We start from the raw sequence: 18,449 nt of genomic DNA, 5'->3' as shown, positions 1-18,449 counted from the left end.
TTTTCCCAGAAACTGTTCTCTCCCCAGCTCGTGCTCCCCGTCCCCAGAGGCCGAGGCCACGTCGGGGTGTGGGAGAGGGGCAGGACGGCGGGGACAGCCGTGTCCCCAGGGCCCGGGGGAGCGGCCGCCCCACCCGTCGGGGCGGGCTCGGGCAGGCCAGGTGAGGCGGTCCCGGCCCTGCCTCTCCCTCCTGCCGCAGCCTCCTCGCTTCCCTCCCGGCCGGCCGGCGCTGCGCTGGGGGTGCCGGCGGCATGGCGGAGTCCCAGGTGCTCCTGTTGGACGAGCTGCACGTCAACGAGAAGGTGACGGAGGCCCAGGCCCGCTTCTACTACAGCGAGGAGCAGCGCCGAGCCCTGGAGGCGCTGGTGACCCGCGGCGAGGCGGCATATCGGGAGGCGCTGAGGAAGGAGCAGCTCCGCGACTTCCTCTCCAGCCGGGAGCTGCAGGACCTGCGGGGCGGATGGCGGGGATACGACGACCCCCGGGAGGGCGGCAAGGTGGCGCGGGGGCCCGGCGGCGAGACCCTCTCCCTGGCCTACTGGCCCGAGTGCTCCGACACGGAGGTGCCCCCATTGGACTTGGGATGGACCGACAAGACCTTCTACCGGGGCATCAGCCGGGTGTCCCTCTTCACGCACCCCCGCAAGGAGGAGAGCGCGCCGCACCTGAAGGAGGTGGTGCGGGAGATGATCCAGCAGGCGCAGAAGGTACGGCCCGGCCTCGACGAGCCACCTCTGCCCACCTTCACGCCTGGGCCGGGGGCAGGCGGGCGGAGGGCCTGGCTCGGGATGTGGGTTGGAAGGCAGGAGAGAGCCCGCCACGGCTCTCCATCCAAAGGAGGAGCGTGTTGGCCATCCAGTTGGTCGGCATCCTCCAGGCAGGGCTTTCCCTACGGCTTGTTGCCAGTCATGTTACGCTTTGCCAAAGCTGATGCTTGGGATGGAGTTAAACCCCTTCACACCGCACTCCGTTCCCCCGTAGTTGGGGTTCTCTACCTGTGTTTCGCCTTGTCCTGTACAGGTCTCATTCCCAGGTTCAGAGGAAGGCAGGTCGTGATTCTGTTCCAGCCACCCCTCCTGTGTGTGCAGGTATCCCTAGTTAAGCACAGGCCAGTGCGTTTGTTTATGGGGTGGTGTTTTTCGGGTTTATTTGTTGTGGTCTGGAGCCCCTGGTGGCCTAGGGGGTAAAGGCGCCGCGCTATCACCGCGGAGACCCGGGTTCGATTCCCGGTCAGGGCCACTCCCGGGTAGGTGGGGCTCGTTAGCCCTTAAAGGCAACCCACCTACGTCCTAAGGACCTCACTGCCACTGTCCAAGTTCGCTTGGCCCCGGCAGATGAACCTTAGGATTAAAGGGTGGGCTCAGTTCCGCGCACACTGTGTCTCACCTAAAAAATCCAATGCGCAGGCTGGAAGGTGGAAAGACCTTCCCCGGATCTTCGCTCGCGAAGACTGGCCATTAATATTAATTTATGTTGTGGTCTCAACACCATCCAGCCTGAACTGCAAGTAGCCAGAGTCCAGACAATACACTGCTGTTTCTCCTATTTATCTTTGTCTGGAAATGACTTGTTAGTGACAAGGACACCTCTGGCAAGAAAACAAGCCAGCCGTGATTCTACAGGAGCTTGCATTGAATAGGTGGAGGCAATGACGAGGTTTTTCGTCACCCACCCCGGATGTGGGTGAAGTTTCCAGGGAAGACCACCCAGGAAAAGATCCTACGAGCTGACACGCACCCTGTGGAAAGTGGTAAACGGTGTAAGAAACTTCATTCCTGCCCTTAGTTTTGCTGCTTTCTGGTTTTGTTGCATTCTAATTCAGCAGTTATTTCCTCCTCCACCTGCTCCCCTCCGCCAGCACACACTATACACACAACTTTTGCAGACTTGTTAAAACCGAATCTGCTGGGAAACACAGAAAACTTTCCATAGAGGCATTGCTCTGGTGTGTGATCTCCTCAGCTCCTTGCTCGAAAAAGTCGTACACACCCTGTAATCCTGTTCAGTGACTGGTGTGGTCAGTCAGACCCAGAAGCTGTAAAATCCTTTCACTCCGATTTAGTGCAACTTCACATCCTCTGTGCTGCTCAAATGCCTCTACAGACCATGCAAGAACTGGGAAAGTTTGGGGTTTTTTTCAATAGCTGTGCCTGGCACCTAGAAATAATTAATTCTTTTGTATATTTTTATTTTTTCACTGACTGGACAAACTGTGCCCCTCCCAGCCCAAAGCTGGTTTCATGTTTAACAGCCATTTGAGTGTTTAATGGTCCTTTTCACAGATAACTATGCCTATTGTGTTCAGCTGAGCTGGCCCTGGCAAAACCCCGGTTCCAGGTAGCAGCTTTTCAATCAGCAGATGAGAGTAGGGGTTTGTTGGATTTGTTTTTTTCCAAGGGGGTCTAAACAGATACTAGTAATATGTGGCACATGTCTGTGGGTGGCTTATCATCAGTGTTTTACAAACATATGTTAATTAAGGTACCTTGCTGCAATGAGATTGGCAAGTTAATGCTTGCCAATCTTTAAATTCCTGTAAGGAGCTAGGCACACCTATGGGCCCTACAGATTAAGTTTATTATCCATAGCATAGGTAGAGAAATGGGGAAAACCTCTTGCAGGGGTAGACACTCATGCTCTGACTTGTACTTGAGAACGTTCCTAGGTGATCTTGACAGATCACCAGCTGTGGCAGGGGTTTGAGAAAGTCAACATAACAACAGGCATCGCCCACAGCACATTTTGTTGGCTTGGAAGTCCCATCTGCAAAGCAGCTCATCTGTTTTTTGTACAGAACTGCTGTTTTCATGGTCCAGGTCTTGCAATGAAGCCTGAACTGACCCAGGGCCCCACAGCCTGGAAGGAACCATCACTTCATATTGCAAAGCCAGTATTAACAATTAGTGGTTTGTCCAGCATGTGGGGTAGGTTCTGCAGCCATTAGACTCACTGTAAATGGAGGGGACAGAAAGAAAACAAATTCACACTTTTGCTATCTGTTCTTGATCAATTCCCTCTGCAGATGTTCTTACTTCAAATGAATATGACCTGGCATACTTGTTCCTAAATAACTACATCTATACCACTGTGTGTGGATGGGAGAAGGAGCATAGCAGGCCTGAGATAACGCATGAACCGTTCATGCCTTTAATTATAATTTGCTTGTATATGAGTTGTTCAGGAATAAAGTGACACAAGTTCACGTTTTTTTGATTTTTAGAGGTTCTGGTAACATTCCCTGCATCTTGCTGGAAAGTGAGAACCAAGGCAGGACCGGGCATGCAGCTCTGCCTGTTAGAAGTTACTGAGGGACTTAGTATGATGTAGCTCCACCAGAGTTCACCGGTATCAGGAACTTATATGTTAATGATGAGCATAAACACAATGTCAGCTCTTTTTTTTTTTTTTCCTAAGGTAGAAAAGCTTGTGTAAGCACTGTTGACAGAAGGAGCCTGATGGAGCAGAAGTGTTGGTTGTTGTTGGCTGTACAAGCCGAGACTCAGGAAACACAGTGGGGGACATTTACTGTGGCATCACTTTCCAGAAGCCATTTGTTCAAGAACATTTTTCAAAGAAAAGAGGTTTCTGAGAGAATTATTCCCCCTTCCTTAGGGGGCTCCTGCTACTTGAGGTGGACCTCTTTCAACCATCAAGAGAAGAAAATCCTACTGTTTGGTCCAGTATTTAGCTCTATTCACACCTGTACATGCCATTTCCAGCACAGCTTGGCTTATTACTGTGACCCCCAGCACCTGGGAAATTAAAATTTACTCAACTCTATTCCCAGCATACTGTCAGCATGAGAGCTCTGAGCTGGCAACTTGATGTTTCACAGAGGGATTAGGGAAACAGTAGTTTCTTTCATTCCTAACCTTTCAAATGTTGGGAAGAATAACTCTTTCATGCAGAAAAATTAATTGGTATTTCTGATGGTATAAAAGATACAGAAAGGGAGACAAAACATGTAAGATCAGCATTAAAGTTGCTCATAACCCTCTTGGTTTTGTTGTTACTCATCTTATGAATGTTCAGGCTTGTCTCTCACGTCAGCTAGACCTTTTGTTTTACATAAAATCTATGCCCAGAAAGAGGGATGAGTTTTATACCAGAAAAACATCGCATGTGAAGAGAGGGAATGATCATTTTGCCTCCAAATCTTGAACACGCTCCAGTCTCTTCCTGAAAAATATGAGGTGTTTACGTTTGAAATCCATAAATCATTCCTTGGGAAGCCAGCCCTAAGAGCAGGTTTCTCACAGGGAATTGGGAGAAAAAAGGGAAATAGAATTCTTGTTGTCTGCCCTATGCACCAGGACTGAGGATTCAGGCCCTAATTCCTCTGCACATTCATTCTTCCATTACACACCTTCAGGTGAAGTGTTTCAGTTGTGTTTTCAGTTTTCTTTTTCGATCTATTTTCAGTGTTCTTCTTTGTTTAAGTGGATCCTTACAAAGGAAAAACTGGACATTTGGCTTTGGCATTCCTCAAGCTGCTGAAATAAGTAATTTTCCCCTAGAAGAAGGAGAACTCAATTTTATTAAGTTCCTTCCAAAGTGTGGCAGGAGGCAAGTGAGAAAAGTTTAAGATTATTGGTAGTGCTTGGACATGTACATCCCTGTACTTCCATCTACCCTATATCCTTCTCCTCTGTAATCTGAAATCAGTGCTTTCCTTTATTTTGCACCAGTGTGATGGGGCGCCTTCCTTTCAGTTCATAATATTTTATTTGGTTTTCTGTCTACTGTCTTTTTGTTTCCAGATTATTGCAGTGGTCATGGATGTATTCACAGACCGGGACATCTTCCGCGATATCGTTGATGCAGCATATAAGCGCTGGATCCCAGTCTATATAATCCTAGATGAGGAGAGTGTGAAGCTTTTCCTGGAAATGTGCAGATGTCTTGACCTCAGTGACTTGCAGATCCGGGTAAGATATTTAATACTGAACCATTATGTCCTGCAGGTCAGTGGCCTTTTTCAGTTGTAATGAACCTCGGAACTCACTTGGACAGGCAAACACATCTCTCCCTCCCTAAAGTCATATCACAGCTCTTAGATGGGGTTTGATGGAACATAGAGGGATAAGATCACCTAAGACAGGGATTTAGGTAGTTTCTTGGCTCTTGTGACCTAAAAATTCCTGTTTGGGAAGAAAATTGTTGGAGTGAATTCCTGTGGGTCTTCTGTGTGAGGATTTGAACTACAGCCCAGAGTTGCTCTTTGAGATGACTGCATGGATCCCAGTTATAGGACACATATCCTCTGTGAAATCAAGACTTTTCTATCCAGCAGTGATCATCTTCGAGTGAATGAGCTTGTAGCCCTCCTTTGCATGAGAACTTGAGGGACTGAGGGGCATAGCTGCTGCCCAGCCCCATATCAGAATATGCCTTCATACAGTGCAAGCAGCACAGCAGTGTAGTCAGTCTAGGCTGGCTGGTAGAAGGGATTTTACTCCTCTGAGGAATCTCACTCCATTACATACAGACTGAAATCCTTTGTGTGTTTCTAGTTAGTATTGTATTCCTTACTTTTTCCTATGTTTTTTTAGTCACTGTCACTACCACAGGCTTATTCCAAATATTGAAAAAGTTGCTAAGTTGGCAAAAAGCTCTGGGATGCCAGACTTGCCCCTCTTTGTGATCCAACTGTTCTCAGTATTTTAGGAGAACCATCTTAAATCTGGATGAACTGTGAACTACCACTCTAGTCTGAGTTTCATCAAAAAAGCCATCCAACCAACAAGCTTTCTCATCTTTCTCCAAATTGGAGATGGAAGTTTCTTTCCTCTGGTGTCTTTGAAAGCAAGACACAGACATCATTATAACAGACCTCTTTCAAGTGTCAGGCATATTCTGTGGCCTAGGCTTGAGTCTCTTCAGTACATAATTGAGAAATCTCAGCAGTAGTTCCATTGGCTCTGGTACCTCTTTCCCAGCACTTTTCTCATCATGTCATCATGTTCAGGAACGATGTCTTCAGCACTGCATATTTTAACTCCTGGATAGAGTGAGTGAAAAGATGCCCTGGCATTTTAGAAAAAGTTGTGATGCTATTGGAGAGGTGAGTTCCTTTTTGTCTGCCTTCTCAGTCTCTGAACAGTAAGTGATTGTCTTCTGCTCTTCCTCTTATGTCTTTCTCCATAGGTGTCTACATAGACTTTACACTCCTAAACCAATCATCAGTGACATGCTACAGCAGTGTCTGGCTCCTGCAGCACTCTAGTTCTATGATCCTTTCCAAAGAGATAGAGTTTGAAACTGATGCCATCAAAAGCAGAAAACTCTTCTGTGTCCCTTCTGTGGTTCCCTTCTCTCACAGCAGCCCTTGCTATGTTTTTTATTAGATTCTATCAGCTAAAAAAAAGTACAAATACAAACTGAGCTGAAGAAAGTCTACTGAGAAGAACTTTTTATGTCCTTTGACCTAGTTGTTCACTCTTCTGCAGAGCATCAGCACACAGAATGCTGCCCTTCAACTTTTCCCCCTCTTTTCCCAGCTATCTCATACTTTATCTTAAATTCCTCTTAAGATTGTTCTATTTCCTTTCCAGTACAGCTAAGGGTTTTGCTAATCTTGTTAAGGCCAGTGCAGCTAATTCCTGTATATGGTACTTTGGAAGGACTGAGAAGATTCTTCCTGGAAGGGGGAAACATGTCATTCGTCTCTCAAGGAACATGCGCTCTTGGAATCCTACCCACAGCTGCTTTGGATATATCTATATGCTGCTGCTTGGGTCAGGGTAGCAGAAACCATCGTATAGCGATTGACCTAACAATAGAGTTTAGATACCCAAGGAAGCTCAAGCAAGGTTAATGCTTCCCCTTGAGGACTGCCCCCAACCCTACCTCATTAATATAACATGCCAAATACTGAAGACCCAGATTTAAAGCAGGAAAGGGCCTCTGGTCTTCTTCAGGTAGAATCATTTTGTCCCATGTTATTCGCTCACAGAGGATGTTGGAATTGCTGAGGAAGAATGAGAACTGTAATGCAGTTAACTCTATCGTTCACCCATTTCTTATCTATGACATGTCTTTCTCCTGACAACTGCTTTGATGTGAGTTTCTTCTACAGGGAAAGCATTATCTCCTTACAGGGTCATTTTGTGTTACTGTTTTGTTTCCCTCTAGAAGATTTTCACCAGTGAAATACAGTTTGCCAGCAAAGGAATTGCATACTCTTCTTTCCTGCTGTTCTTCCCACCTTTCCTTTGGAATGCTTCTGCAAGATACAGAAGACGGCTTTTTTCTCAGAAAGTTGCAGCCATGTGGGATATAAATTTAAGGTTTAGAGGCAAGTTCTGATCCCAAGGGGAGAGATATGTCACACTGCCATGGGCTGCAGGGTCACAACGTTTTTATTCTGTCTTCTGTCACTACCAGATACTCATATTGTTCTGTGATTGCTGCTCTTTTGGTTCCATTGCCTGTTCATCCAATGCAAAGTGAATACTTCAATGGTTCTAATACAGGGAGATACAGTCTTAACATTGGATTTTGCCCTTTGTATATGTACATGAAATGCTGGGCATTTTCAAAAAATTCCTGGCTATTGTATTACTGTGAGATGGCAAGGTATCATGATGTGCTGACAGTCTCAAGGGAGGGAAACTGCTGTAGGAAGACAGTACCTGACTCTGCAAAGAGTAAAAGTTCTTTACCAACTCCAAGCATGAAATGAGAAAACCTCAATTTTTGTTTGAAGACCAGAGTTCACTAGAGGTGCATTTAAATTCAACCATCAGCACGTTCAGGGGTTGTTAGTAAGAGCGCTTCCTATGTGTATGAGTCATATCTCCTGAGCCTACAGGACATGATTTCTGTTACATTTGACACGAGAGGGTTCTGATCGGAGATCACCATGAATCAAAGTTCTCATACATACAAAATTCATAGCCCCTCAAAAATTCCTCTTTTTTTTTTAATTTTTTTGACCTGAGGGTTAATGTTCTCCCTAGTTTTTAGATAAGTGCTTTTTCTCCCTATGCTTCTGTTAACCAAGACCACAATAACAGACAGGGAGTTCTCCCAGAGTTCCAAGCAAGCCCAGGGGACTAGTTACTTGCAGGAAGTTCACCTGCGTGTTATTTTTTACATTCATTTTCCAAACAAGGAAGGAGTTCTCCCCTCACTCCAGGAAGTCTGAAAAGTTTCTGCCTAAGAAACTTTGAGAATTTCATATCAGTATTTCATGTCTTTCATCATCGATCCCTAGATCTGATGAGGGAGAAGCTGAATGTGATATGATGCAGCGTTGTTGGTTTTTTAATTATCTGTTAGAGAACTCTTCTAGTCTGCTTGTGACTTCCTGAAGATGGGAGCTTACCAGGCCTTCTTTTTGCCAAGACACAAATAAATAATACCCAGTAATGATTTTGGTAGGCCAGGTCCTAGCTAACCACGTTTCATCCTGTTCTACTTGAATACTTGCAAGGTGCTCTACTTTGTCAATAAGCATGCTTTTTCCAAAGCTGTTCAGGCCAAACACACCGAATAAATCCACAGTATTTCCTAGCACTGCTCGATGTATGCTTCCAGTTGTGGTTGCTTTTATGTCCCTGTGTAAGATGAATTGCTGCCATCCATCTCTCTGACCCAGAGGTCTGATCATTAGAAATTATATTCTTGCAGACCATAAATAAGAAAAAATCCTTTACTGCCATTTCTGTGGTCTTGTCCGTAGGAATCCCATCTCTCTCATTCCCCCTCCTTCTGTGGTACCTCCATCTAGGATTTAAAGGGAGAAATAATGGGCATCTGGTGACTCCCCTCAGTCCTGTGCTCAGGTGAAGCAGTAGGACACTCAGGTGAAACAAAGGACAGGAGGTACCCCAAGAGATTCTATTGACTGAAGGGATCTGAATTTCACAGGGACAGCAAAAAGGGTATCTCCACATTTTGAAAAACAGTCAATACGAGTTGAGTCACTATTATTCTCTCAGCTACTGCTTTTGTCTGTTGCCTCTCCTTAATATGTTTCACATCTTTCAGTTTGTAGGGGTCACTAGTGCCATCTATCCTAATTTGAAATAGAGATCCCCACCTGCTTTGCAACCTATATATCAGCAATTGTTCTAAGAGGGAAGGTATGCACAGGATTCCCTGGTGGAAGCACTTACAACACCTCACTACTCAGCCCAGTTTGTGAGCACTACTGCCCAGGTCTGTCAAGTGACAACTAAGTGTCAGTCACAGCATTACTGACTTTCTAAACTGGGTCTAATTTAGCTTTCTGTGGGTTCAGGGTGAGGTTTAAAAAAGTGTGTCACAATAAAGCAAGAAAGACCAATTCCTTCACTGTTTGTATTAGGATGCTCAGTCAGGCTTGACTGTTACCAGTCTGTATGAAGTTAGAGCCAGGGAGATGTTAGTCACTGCTTGTGATGAGGAGTGATGCAAGTCTGTGTAAAGGAAATGTGGAAATTTAATGCAGACTGAAGCTTCCATAAGCCAAAACAAACCTTAATCAGGCTTCTGCAAGAACAGAGATTTGGAGGGGTCACTTCTATCTGGTGAGCTAACTGGTTCTCTACCCAAAATATTTGTTACTGCTGTAACACTAGTGCCCCTCAAAAATGCCAGCAATCTCACCTCATTTATATTTGTCTTTCCTCTTTTATTATTGTGCAGCCTTTAGTGCATGAACCCAGGCTCGATCTTCCTCTGTTCAGCTGGATATCGCAGTCTACAAATGCTCCAAGATGCTTGAAGGCAGAAAACATTATACAAATAACCTGTTAAGTGACTTGATGTTTATATGACTTTGTGCTTGTTTTCTGCATTTCAAGATGTATTTATGCACTCCTGTACCTACTTTGTTCAAGGAGGTTTATGTATTCAGCTGTTCAGTTCCATCCCCTCTGTGCCTTTTTAAGTGTTATGTGCAGCTCAGTCACCACAGAAATTCAAGTGTACTCTCTTTCCACTGAAGGTGATAGAACACACAAACACAATAAAATCCACTCTTGTTACATGCTAAGAAACTTTCTGCTCATAGAGGCTTATAATTCTTGATTCACAAAGGTACATGCCATGTCAGAGCTGTTGACTGATTTTGAAGAACGAGGCCCTTCTTTTCACTTGCAGTTGATATTCCATGATTTGGCAAATCCAACATCTAACATTAATCAGCAAGGAGAAAAAATTATCTCAGGTGATCAGCCAGTCAACTGCAAATGTTATTTTAACTACTGGAAAGGGCATCCTTTCTCTTGTGCTCTACCCAACCTGCATTCAGCATCCCACACATATGACTCACTGCTAGGCCTTGGGCAAGTCACTTCATCTTTTTCTCTCTTAGGCTCCTCATCTTTAAAACAGGGTAATAATACTTTCAGCAGTGTTGGGAGCATTAATTAGCTAATGCCCACACAGGACTCCAGACAGATCAAGCAATAGATGAATGCAAAACAGTAGTATCATCAGTTACTGTTAGTCAGAATTTGTATTGCCACTGCTATATTTTAGTGGGGGAAATAGGAGCAGATTGAAAAGGTAAGAGCTATATTCGGAAAAATGGCTTTTGAAAGAAATCTGCATTCTTATAATCACTCATTCCTGCATGCTGATTTCTATGGCCTATCAATATTTAAGCTGTCAGTGAGGTTTATAATAATAGGACTTAGCTCTTTGTGGGATCTGAGGCTGTGCTAGCATTAGCCAAATCCTCCTGATTCTTCTGCTCTGCAGATGAGGGAAGAATGAGGCAAGGGTGAACTGACTTTCCCAGAATATCACAGGGAATAGTGTCAGAACTGCGATTACCCTGACTCCCAGCCCTGGATTTATGACTCCAGTTCACAGTACCTTTTGACTTTTCATTGTTAAAGAATCCTTACAGAAACAGATGGTGGAATGAGGAAAATTGTCTAGATTTGTGTATCAGAGTGACAAGATTATTTGCTCCAAACTTACACTGACAATTAATGCTTTGGGGTGGGGGGAAGGGAAGATGTTTCGTATTAGACACTTTGGCAACTCAGCCTCGCGCAGCCAGGGCCCATGAGCAGAGTAACACTCAGTCCAATGTGTTTCTATGTCCTTATAGTATGTTCAGGCACACATCTATTGTTGAAAATCATGTAACCTTAACTTTTGTGGTTTTCTGTGTTTGGTAGTGCTCTATTTTATTAACTGTAGTTTTGTTGTCCAAAGGGTATGAGACGTGAGGTTTGGGGAGAGGTATTCTTTTTCTGTCTACTTCCATTCATTTTATGAAAAGTTTTTCCTTCCTCTTCTTCAGAAATTCTTTTCTGCTGATCTATTCAGGACATTGGTAGAGACACTCATCCTACTCCTTTTGTTCAAAAAAATTTCTGTGTTTTTCACTCTCCGTTGAACAACAGGGGAGCTGGGTGAACACCATAACTATTTGGGGGATTTTAGCAAAATTATAAAGGTTCTCCTTTTGTTAGACAGGAAACATCTGTCTTTTAAGCAATGGAATTGTTTCCTCCTCTCTAATAATTAAATTGTCCGTTCTTCTAATTTGGTCAGTTTTGTCAAGCCATGTGTTGTTGGGAATCGGAATGCAAGCACAAAAATAACCTAATGCAGACCTGTCTCATGCATTACCTTCCAAGAAACTGTGGCCTTTGTACTGCACAGGTGTTGTGGAGTTCTTTGGTTTTGTGGTTCTGCTATCATAATCTGGAGAAGAGCTCATGAGTGCAGATGTAACTCAAGAGCTTTTTCTTAGTTCCCCTAAACTGGGCTGGGCCTTCCAAGCTACAGCACAAGACCGGGGATGGAGGATTACTTGATTTTGACAGCAATGTCTTGCCAGTGGGCTCAGATGAATAGCAGAAGACAGCAGGCTGGGTTACTAAGAGGCTGACCTGTTGGTCAGGGCTATAAACTGAGGGAGAGGAGTAACCTGCACAGACAGGGGATGACAGCAGGTCTTATGGCACAGTGCTTTCCTTTCTGCAGGCCTTCTGGTGGCTTATACAAAATAAGCTGTAGTCCCAAAAGTAGTGAAATAATGGGAGTGACGTGTTAAGACTTGGAGCTGGCAATTATCTGATTATCTGTCCTATTTTATTGTGACATTTTGTCTCTTCACCTCCCTGTTAGAATATCCGCGTACGTTCTGTGACAGGAGTTGGGTTCTACATGCCATCAGGGAAGATCAGAGGCACATTGGCATCCCGATTCTTAATGGTGGATGGTGAAAAGGTGGCCACTGGATCATACAGGTGGGTCACACTTGGTTAAGGCATTAAGGCATTTGTGTAAAGAATGGCTCGTGACTTTGCTTGAGAGTGTTTTTTTCATGTCATACTCTTTCATATCCCAGCTTCTGTAATCTGTGTGGCATCTGTAGAAACTGGAATGGGACGACAGAGAAGGTGCAATAGAGCCCAAGTTGCTTCTGAGTGGAACATACCCATGCTGGTAGACCATTTCGGTGGGCTAGAGAGAGTTCCACACTGCATCAGGTGGGAGTCTGCAAGGACTCCCCACCAGTCACTGTGCTCAGTTCTCTTCAGTGACATTTTCAGTCCGGAGGCTCCTGATGCAATGTTGCTTTTTTAAAAGCATAAACTGTCCTTCAGAGTTTTACAGCCTTGTCTTCCAGATCTGGTCTGCATGCCTAAAGAAGGACAATAATGTTGTTGTATCTGTTGTGACCCATCTTGCCAAGGATGTGGGATAATGGTACAATGATGCATGTTCCCATGTAGTGTCTTAGGTTTTGTTAGGAGAGCTGGGTCAAGTATGCACCCACAACTCTAACGCTGGTTCTGTTTCCTCCTCTTAGCTTCACGTGGACTTCATCCCACATCGACAGAAACATCCTGCTAGTCTTGACAGGACAGCATGTGGAAATGTTTGACGTTGAGTTTCGTGAGCTCTATGCCATCTCAGAGGAAGTTAATTTATACAAGGAACTGGGTATTGCTAATCCATTCCTTCTTGGAATTGGGAAGCCAGGCCTTCATTCCTCCACTGTGGCTCGGAAGTTCATCAACCCCAAGTATGGTTTAGTTGCAGGAGCAACCCGTGGTGATATGATGCTCTGGGCTTCACGCCACAGGCAAGATAATCAGGGAAACATGGAAAAGGAGGAAACAAGTGAGTCAAAGAAGCGGTTAAATCAGTTTCTAAATGACTTAGTCACATTGGAGCAAGTGTTCCCAGAAATAGATCCCCCTCTGGAGAACTTGAACAAGCTGAATCGGAGCCCTCAGAAACTGTTGTCCCGGCTCCACATGGACCTGAAAAATAAATCCAAATCCAGAGAATCTATTCGTGACGTGAAGAAAGAAGACGCACAGATCAATTCAAAGCAAGGAAAACGGTTTGCCAGTGGGCTTTTCAGTCGCAAGGCCAAACGGTCTCCAGGCTCAAGCATTGAGGCCAATTCTTTTGCCAGTGAAGGACACTCAGGAGAAGACCTTGGCAACATGAAACTGGAATATGAGCGGCTCAGCATTGGCCATGCTAGCGTTCGTAGCACTGGAGGCATCTCAGGTAAAACCTTTTACCAGCATACTCTGCTTTCTGCGTCCCTTGTTATGAGTTTGGCTGATTGATACAAAACATACCCGTGAGTAGATCCTGTTATTTCCTCTGTATCAAAATGAGCAAGATCAAAAAGTAGAAGCTGTATCAAATGATACAGGTAATTTAAATTGAAAGCAATTTAATGGCAGTCTAATTGTCAAGTTGGCAATTTTCATGTAGGTGTTTCTCATACTTCAAGTGGGTATGGGACAAAGAGAATGTTCACTATTGTAGTGGCTAGCAGGGCACAGACAGATTTCCAGTGTAATCCCTCCTCTCCTCATTAGAGGTTGGTTGGGTGTATTTACTGTGACAAGTTTTTGGTGGAGAAAAGAGAAAAATGTGTTTATATTGAGCTGAGGGGAAAAGGAGTGGAGGAAAGGGTTCAAAAGTCTTTTTAATTTGCTCCTTGATCACCTTCTGAAATGAGGGAGAAGGTCATGGAAACAGATACTACACAGTAGATCACTAGATCTCAACTTTTCTTTCTTTGATAACATAGGATTGATATTTTCATTAAGTCCTTCCAAGGCTTCAGTCAGTTGAAGATACAAATGATAAAGACTTTTACCAATTTGTGGTGTTCATAGCTAACTCCCCAACATATTTTGTGAGTTTGAAGTAAATCTTTGGACTATTCAGCTGGGTTGTCTTCCTCTCAGTGAGCTGTGTTGGGTGTCTACATCCTGTACCAGCAGGAAAATAAACTACTTGCAGGGAGAAAATTTCTCCTCAACTTGTCTGGCCAGAGACCATTCTGTGCTCTGATGAATGTGAAATGCAGGCATAGAGAGACTGAATTCCCTTGAAACTTACCATGATGTGAAATGGAAAGACATTCTCTTGAGACCAAAAAGAAAAGCAGGGTATTGGGAAGGTCAGCAACAGCGCTTGATTAGGTTCTTAGAAATATTTCTGGCTGAATGAAGCAGACTTCAAAATGCCAAATGAGCACAAGAGAGGAACGGTTAGAAGGCATGGATAATTTATTTAAGATTATAGTAGACCCATTTTAGAATGTGTGTTTGGCATTTGGGGTGGCAGAAGTAAACCTTGGTATAAAGAGGTCCTCTGTCCCAATGACAGTCTTGAGCACAGACAGTATGTGCTGGTGGACCCCATTACTCAGCCAGGAAAACCAAAATCGGTGAAGACCTATAGGGAGATGTATGGGCATTTCCTCTCGGAGGAATCGACCTGAGGGCTTGCACTACCCTCTAGTGACAGAAGAAGAGAATTGTGCAACCTCTGATTTGTCAGCACTTTATCAGAGATTCACTGCATTTCTCACCATCAGCTGTTTTAAAGTACACAGCCTGCCATTCCTGCAGTGCCATAATGAAATTAGGGCCAAGTTAAGGCATGAAAGAGATTGATGTCTCCAGCTGAACAGTGGGGCACTGCACCCTTCTGGGGCATTACACAGTCCGGGCAGCAGGAATGTCCCTGTTTCTTTTAACACAGAGTATCTGTGCCAGACAGTCTGATGCTTGGTCTAGACCATTTCCACAAAGACACTATCATGCTATTATGTTCAGGTTTTATTTATTGCCACCATTACTTCGTCTGGGCTGCCACCTCTATCAATAAAGGGGAAGGAAGGACTGAGAAGAGGTGCAGGGAGGGTGCTGAGGTCCAGCTCATCAGCCTTTCCCATCCCATATTTTTTCTGACCTGATAAATCTTTCCAGTGAGTCCTTGCTTGTATTTTTGGTTTATGCAAATTGAGAATGCCTGTTCATGGTGACAGCAGGAGACTCCACAGCTTTTGAAGTATGGTGTAAGTAGACTTCAGTCACGTGTTGTCATAAAAGGCTGGAGGAAGATCACTGCTTGGATGTTGCTTTTGAATTGAATCACTGTTCTTGAGAGAAAGCTTCTCAAGTCTAATGGTCCCAAAGTGGCATGTGAACAGGGATGGTAGAGGTCACATTAGCAAGATGGAGGCTTATGAGAAACAGAAAAAAATTGTGTCACTCAGAAGATCCTGTAGCTGCTTGATCAGTAGCACATATGTCATTAGCATTTGATAAAAAAATTCCTGCACATGGGCATGGAACAGAGTTCCAGCTTCAAAATAAAGATAGGAGGCGCTTTGTTCCTGGGTAACTGTAGGGCTGACTTAGTGTTAAAAGTTTAAATTGTCTTTGAGCAGGACTAGTAAAAACTGATGCTGTGATACTCTGGGTGACAGAAGGGAGGTAAGAAGTGGAAATACTTGGTATGCAGGTAGGTTAGGATGCAATTATTCAGAGCTTCACAGTTTGAAATAGCTGCCCTTACCTTTTGTAAAGATTAAACAGCACACTTAAGCCCCGTGGGCCTTCCTGTGCACACATCCTCCAAAGTCACTATTAATTCTGTAGTGCCATAGAGACACATCCCACCTTGCAAACGCAGAGAGAGACCAGATCCACACCTCAAGTAGCTCACAGAGCAATTGAAAGACATTATTCAAGCAGGCTAAAGGTCAGATTCAGTCTTGTAGGAGCAAATAGTGACCAAGAGAATCTGAACCAGGAAGGGAAGTGAGGAAAGTGTATGCTGTGATGGAGTCTAAAAATCTGATGCAGGATTTACATGCTAGAAAAGGATACCTGCAAGTCAGAATTGGGAGTCAGGAAAATACAAGGGTTACAGATAGTACTGTTCTAAACTAAGTATCTGAATCCACACCCTCAGGTGTTGTCCTAGCACACTGCATGGAGCCTGTGCTATGTCTTACAAGGCTTTCATAAACCACATCATCAAATTGACAGAACACTTGAATTTCACTCTTGCCGTCTTAGGAACCCAAGAGCAGCTCTGAACCTGACCAGAATCTTGTTAATTTTAAGCTGGTGCTGGGCAGACTGTGATCAGCCAAGACACTGGCATCTCTGTGCAGGTTCTGGGAAATACTGCAGAGGTTTGAAGGCTGTGTGCCTTGGGAAGGCACTGACTTTTTGCTTTGAGCTCTCTCTTGGAAATAGCAAAGCGGGCTCGTTCAGAAGAGACTGCTGTTCTGAGTTGCTTCGTACATCAACCTTCACTCCTCATGAGCGATGGTTGCAGAACACATATCCTTAATAGCAGGATTTTGTGTTTTACTTTGGGGTGCTTCTTGCAACAATAAATGGGATTTACACTGGCTACTGCAATACTACTGAAATAGCTGCATAGTTCTCCCCAGTGTTTTTCAGCCAAGGTAACATCACAGAGGGATGGATGGTAACTGAAAGAAAGAGGGGAACGTTGTTGGGTACATACAAGGAGGGTGTTTGCTCTTGGGATCTGTAGTGGGATCTGTAGGAAAAGGTTAGAAGACGAGTAGATAGTGAGAAGAATAAAGGAGTTGGGAATTAAAATTAAGCAGAAGAGCACAGACACCTTTGAAACTAAACTCAAAGGTCTTGGACGTGATACAGACAGGGAGGGGAAGAGGGGTAGTGAGGAGTAATGATAAACTTAGTAGTGACATGCAGGATGCGTCAGAGTGGGGACAGGTAGAAGGAAATGCTTGGGGGAGATGTGGGGAGGAGGCAGTAGCATACAGAGCAGCCACAGAAGGAAGGGCAGGTTGCAGTGCAACATCCCATGTGAATATCAAGAAAATGGAGTGTGGAAGAGAGTGGAGAGAAGGAGTTGGAGAGGAGAGAGCTCTCCTCTTCCCTATTACCTACAGGTAAGGACAAAATTGATCAAATACTGACAAGCAAGACAGTGACATTAAAAGTTATTCACATGAAGCCCAGTTCAGAAGTGGTGCTTGGGTTGAAAGCTCCCTAAACTTAGTAAGGCTGAGACCTCTCAGTGGCATGTCACCATGACCTATGGTAGTCTTCCCTCCCTATTCTCACTCAGAAATGGCATTTGGCTTTAACTGCTCGGGAGATGCACATACACCTTCCTTCTGTACAGATGCATGAGTGGGACCTGCCCTTGTTCAGAGTGATTGCAAGCCACATGGCATCACCTCTCAGTGCCTACTGCCCTGGTCATGTAAGCTTTGCTGAGCTCAGAGCACAGATGAGCTCCCTTACTTGTAAAAGCCTCAGAACACACTTTTGTACTTGAAAAAAATATGCTGGGGCATCTAGACCAACATCTGGCTGTAATGAAGGAGACCAGAGAGAAGTGCAAACGTGGAAAAGTACAGATATTGGGAGCAAAAGAAATTCACAGAGTAAGCTTTGAAAAAAACCTAAGATTATAAAAAACTGAGCCAGAAAACTGAGGCCTTGGGATTTGTCTTGCAAAAGTAGTGGTTGAAATAGTGGTACTTGAGATGTTTAAAATGAAATGTGAAAAAAAATTCTACTGAAAATGTGTGTGGGTATCAAATAGATGAGGTGACCTCACTTGTTTTGTGTGTGTGTGTGGTTTTTTTTTTTTTTCCTATACCTCATTCTTTGGAAAACCTACCACCCAAGGCATGGTCAGACTATTTTTCAATGCCAACTTGGACCTGAGAATACCACTGAGGCTAACCTGGGTACAAGCTAAAATCTGGAAATACTTCTCCAGTAGTTTTCTTCACAGTATACTCTACATTTGCTCTTACTTTAACGTCTCTTCATTACATTGCAGTAGGAAAAAAAGCCATGAGAGAGTGCAGAGTAATGTAGGTCTAACATAAGGTTTACAGTAAATAATGAGAGTGAACTGTGAGTCCAAACTTTATCCCCATCCTATTTACTTAACATTAACATTACTTTAACTTCTTTTCATTCCAGGTAACCTGAATCCAAACTCCACTATGAGTGATAAAAACAAACAATCTGCCTGTGTGTTATCTTGATTTGGAAGGACTGTCTGGAGAACTGAAGACTGAACAAGATGGAACAGTAACTTCTTAATTGATTTTGAACCTTCAGCCATATCCTCATGCTGGGGTCTGTAAAGCCACTGCACAGTCCTGGATGCATCTGGCACCCCCAGTTAAAGCACATTTACTG

General features: G+C 44.2%; 1 protein-coding gene across 1 annotated transcript; it reads left to right on the top strand.

Annotated features, from left to right (window-relative positions):
- Positions 1–251: 251 nt before the first annotated feature.
- On the top strand, positions 252–18,449 carry FAM83F (family with sequence similarity 83 member F). The gene is made up of 5 exons (XM_050324170.1): positions 252–707; positions 4,761–4,928; positions 12,079–12,200; positions 12,767–13,479; positions 18,228–18,449. The coding sequence occupies exons 1-5, from the start codon at positions 252–254 to the stop codon at positions 18,290–18,292; spliced, it is 1,524 nt and encodes a 507-aa protein (XP_050180127.1). The 3' UTR covers positions 18,293–18,449.

Source organism: Myiozetetes cayanensis, unplaced genomic scaffold, assembly GCF_022539395.1.
Source record: "Myiozetetes cayanensis isolate MyiCay16 unplaced genomic scaffold, myiCay2020 scf3, whole genome shotgun sequence".
Taxonomy (NCBI): domain Eukaryota; kingdom Metazoa; phylum Chordata; class Aves; order Passeriformes; family Tyrannidae; genus Myiozetetes; species Myiozetetes cayanensis.
This window is presented reverse-complemented; position numbering and strand designations above follow the sequence as displayed.

Bases quoted from the DNA above. Each gene is read 5' to 3' on its own strand.
- FAM83F (XM_050324170.1), top strand. From the start codon at position 252: ATGGCGGAGTCCCAGGTGCTCCTGTTGGACGAGCTGCACGTCAACGAG. The intron at 4,929-12,078 runs GTAAGATATTTA...CCTCCCTGTTAG, and splicing joins TCAGTGACTTGCAGATCCGG to AATATCCGCGTACGTTCTGT. The intron at 12,201-12,766 runs GTGGGTCACACT...TCCTCCTCTTAG, and splicing joins GTGGCCACTGGATCATACAG to CTTCACGTGGACTTCATCCC.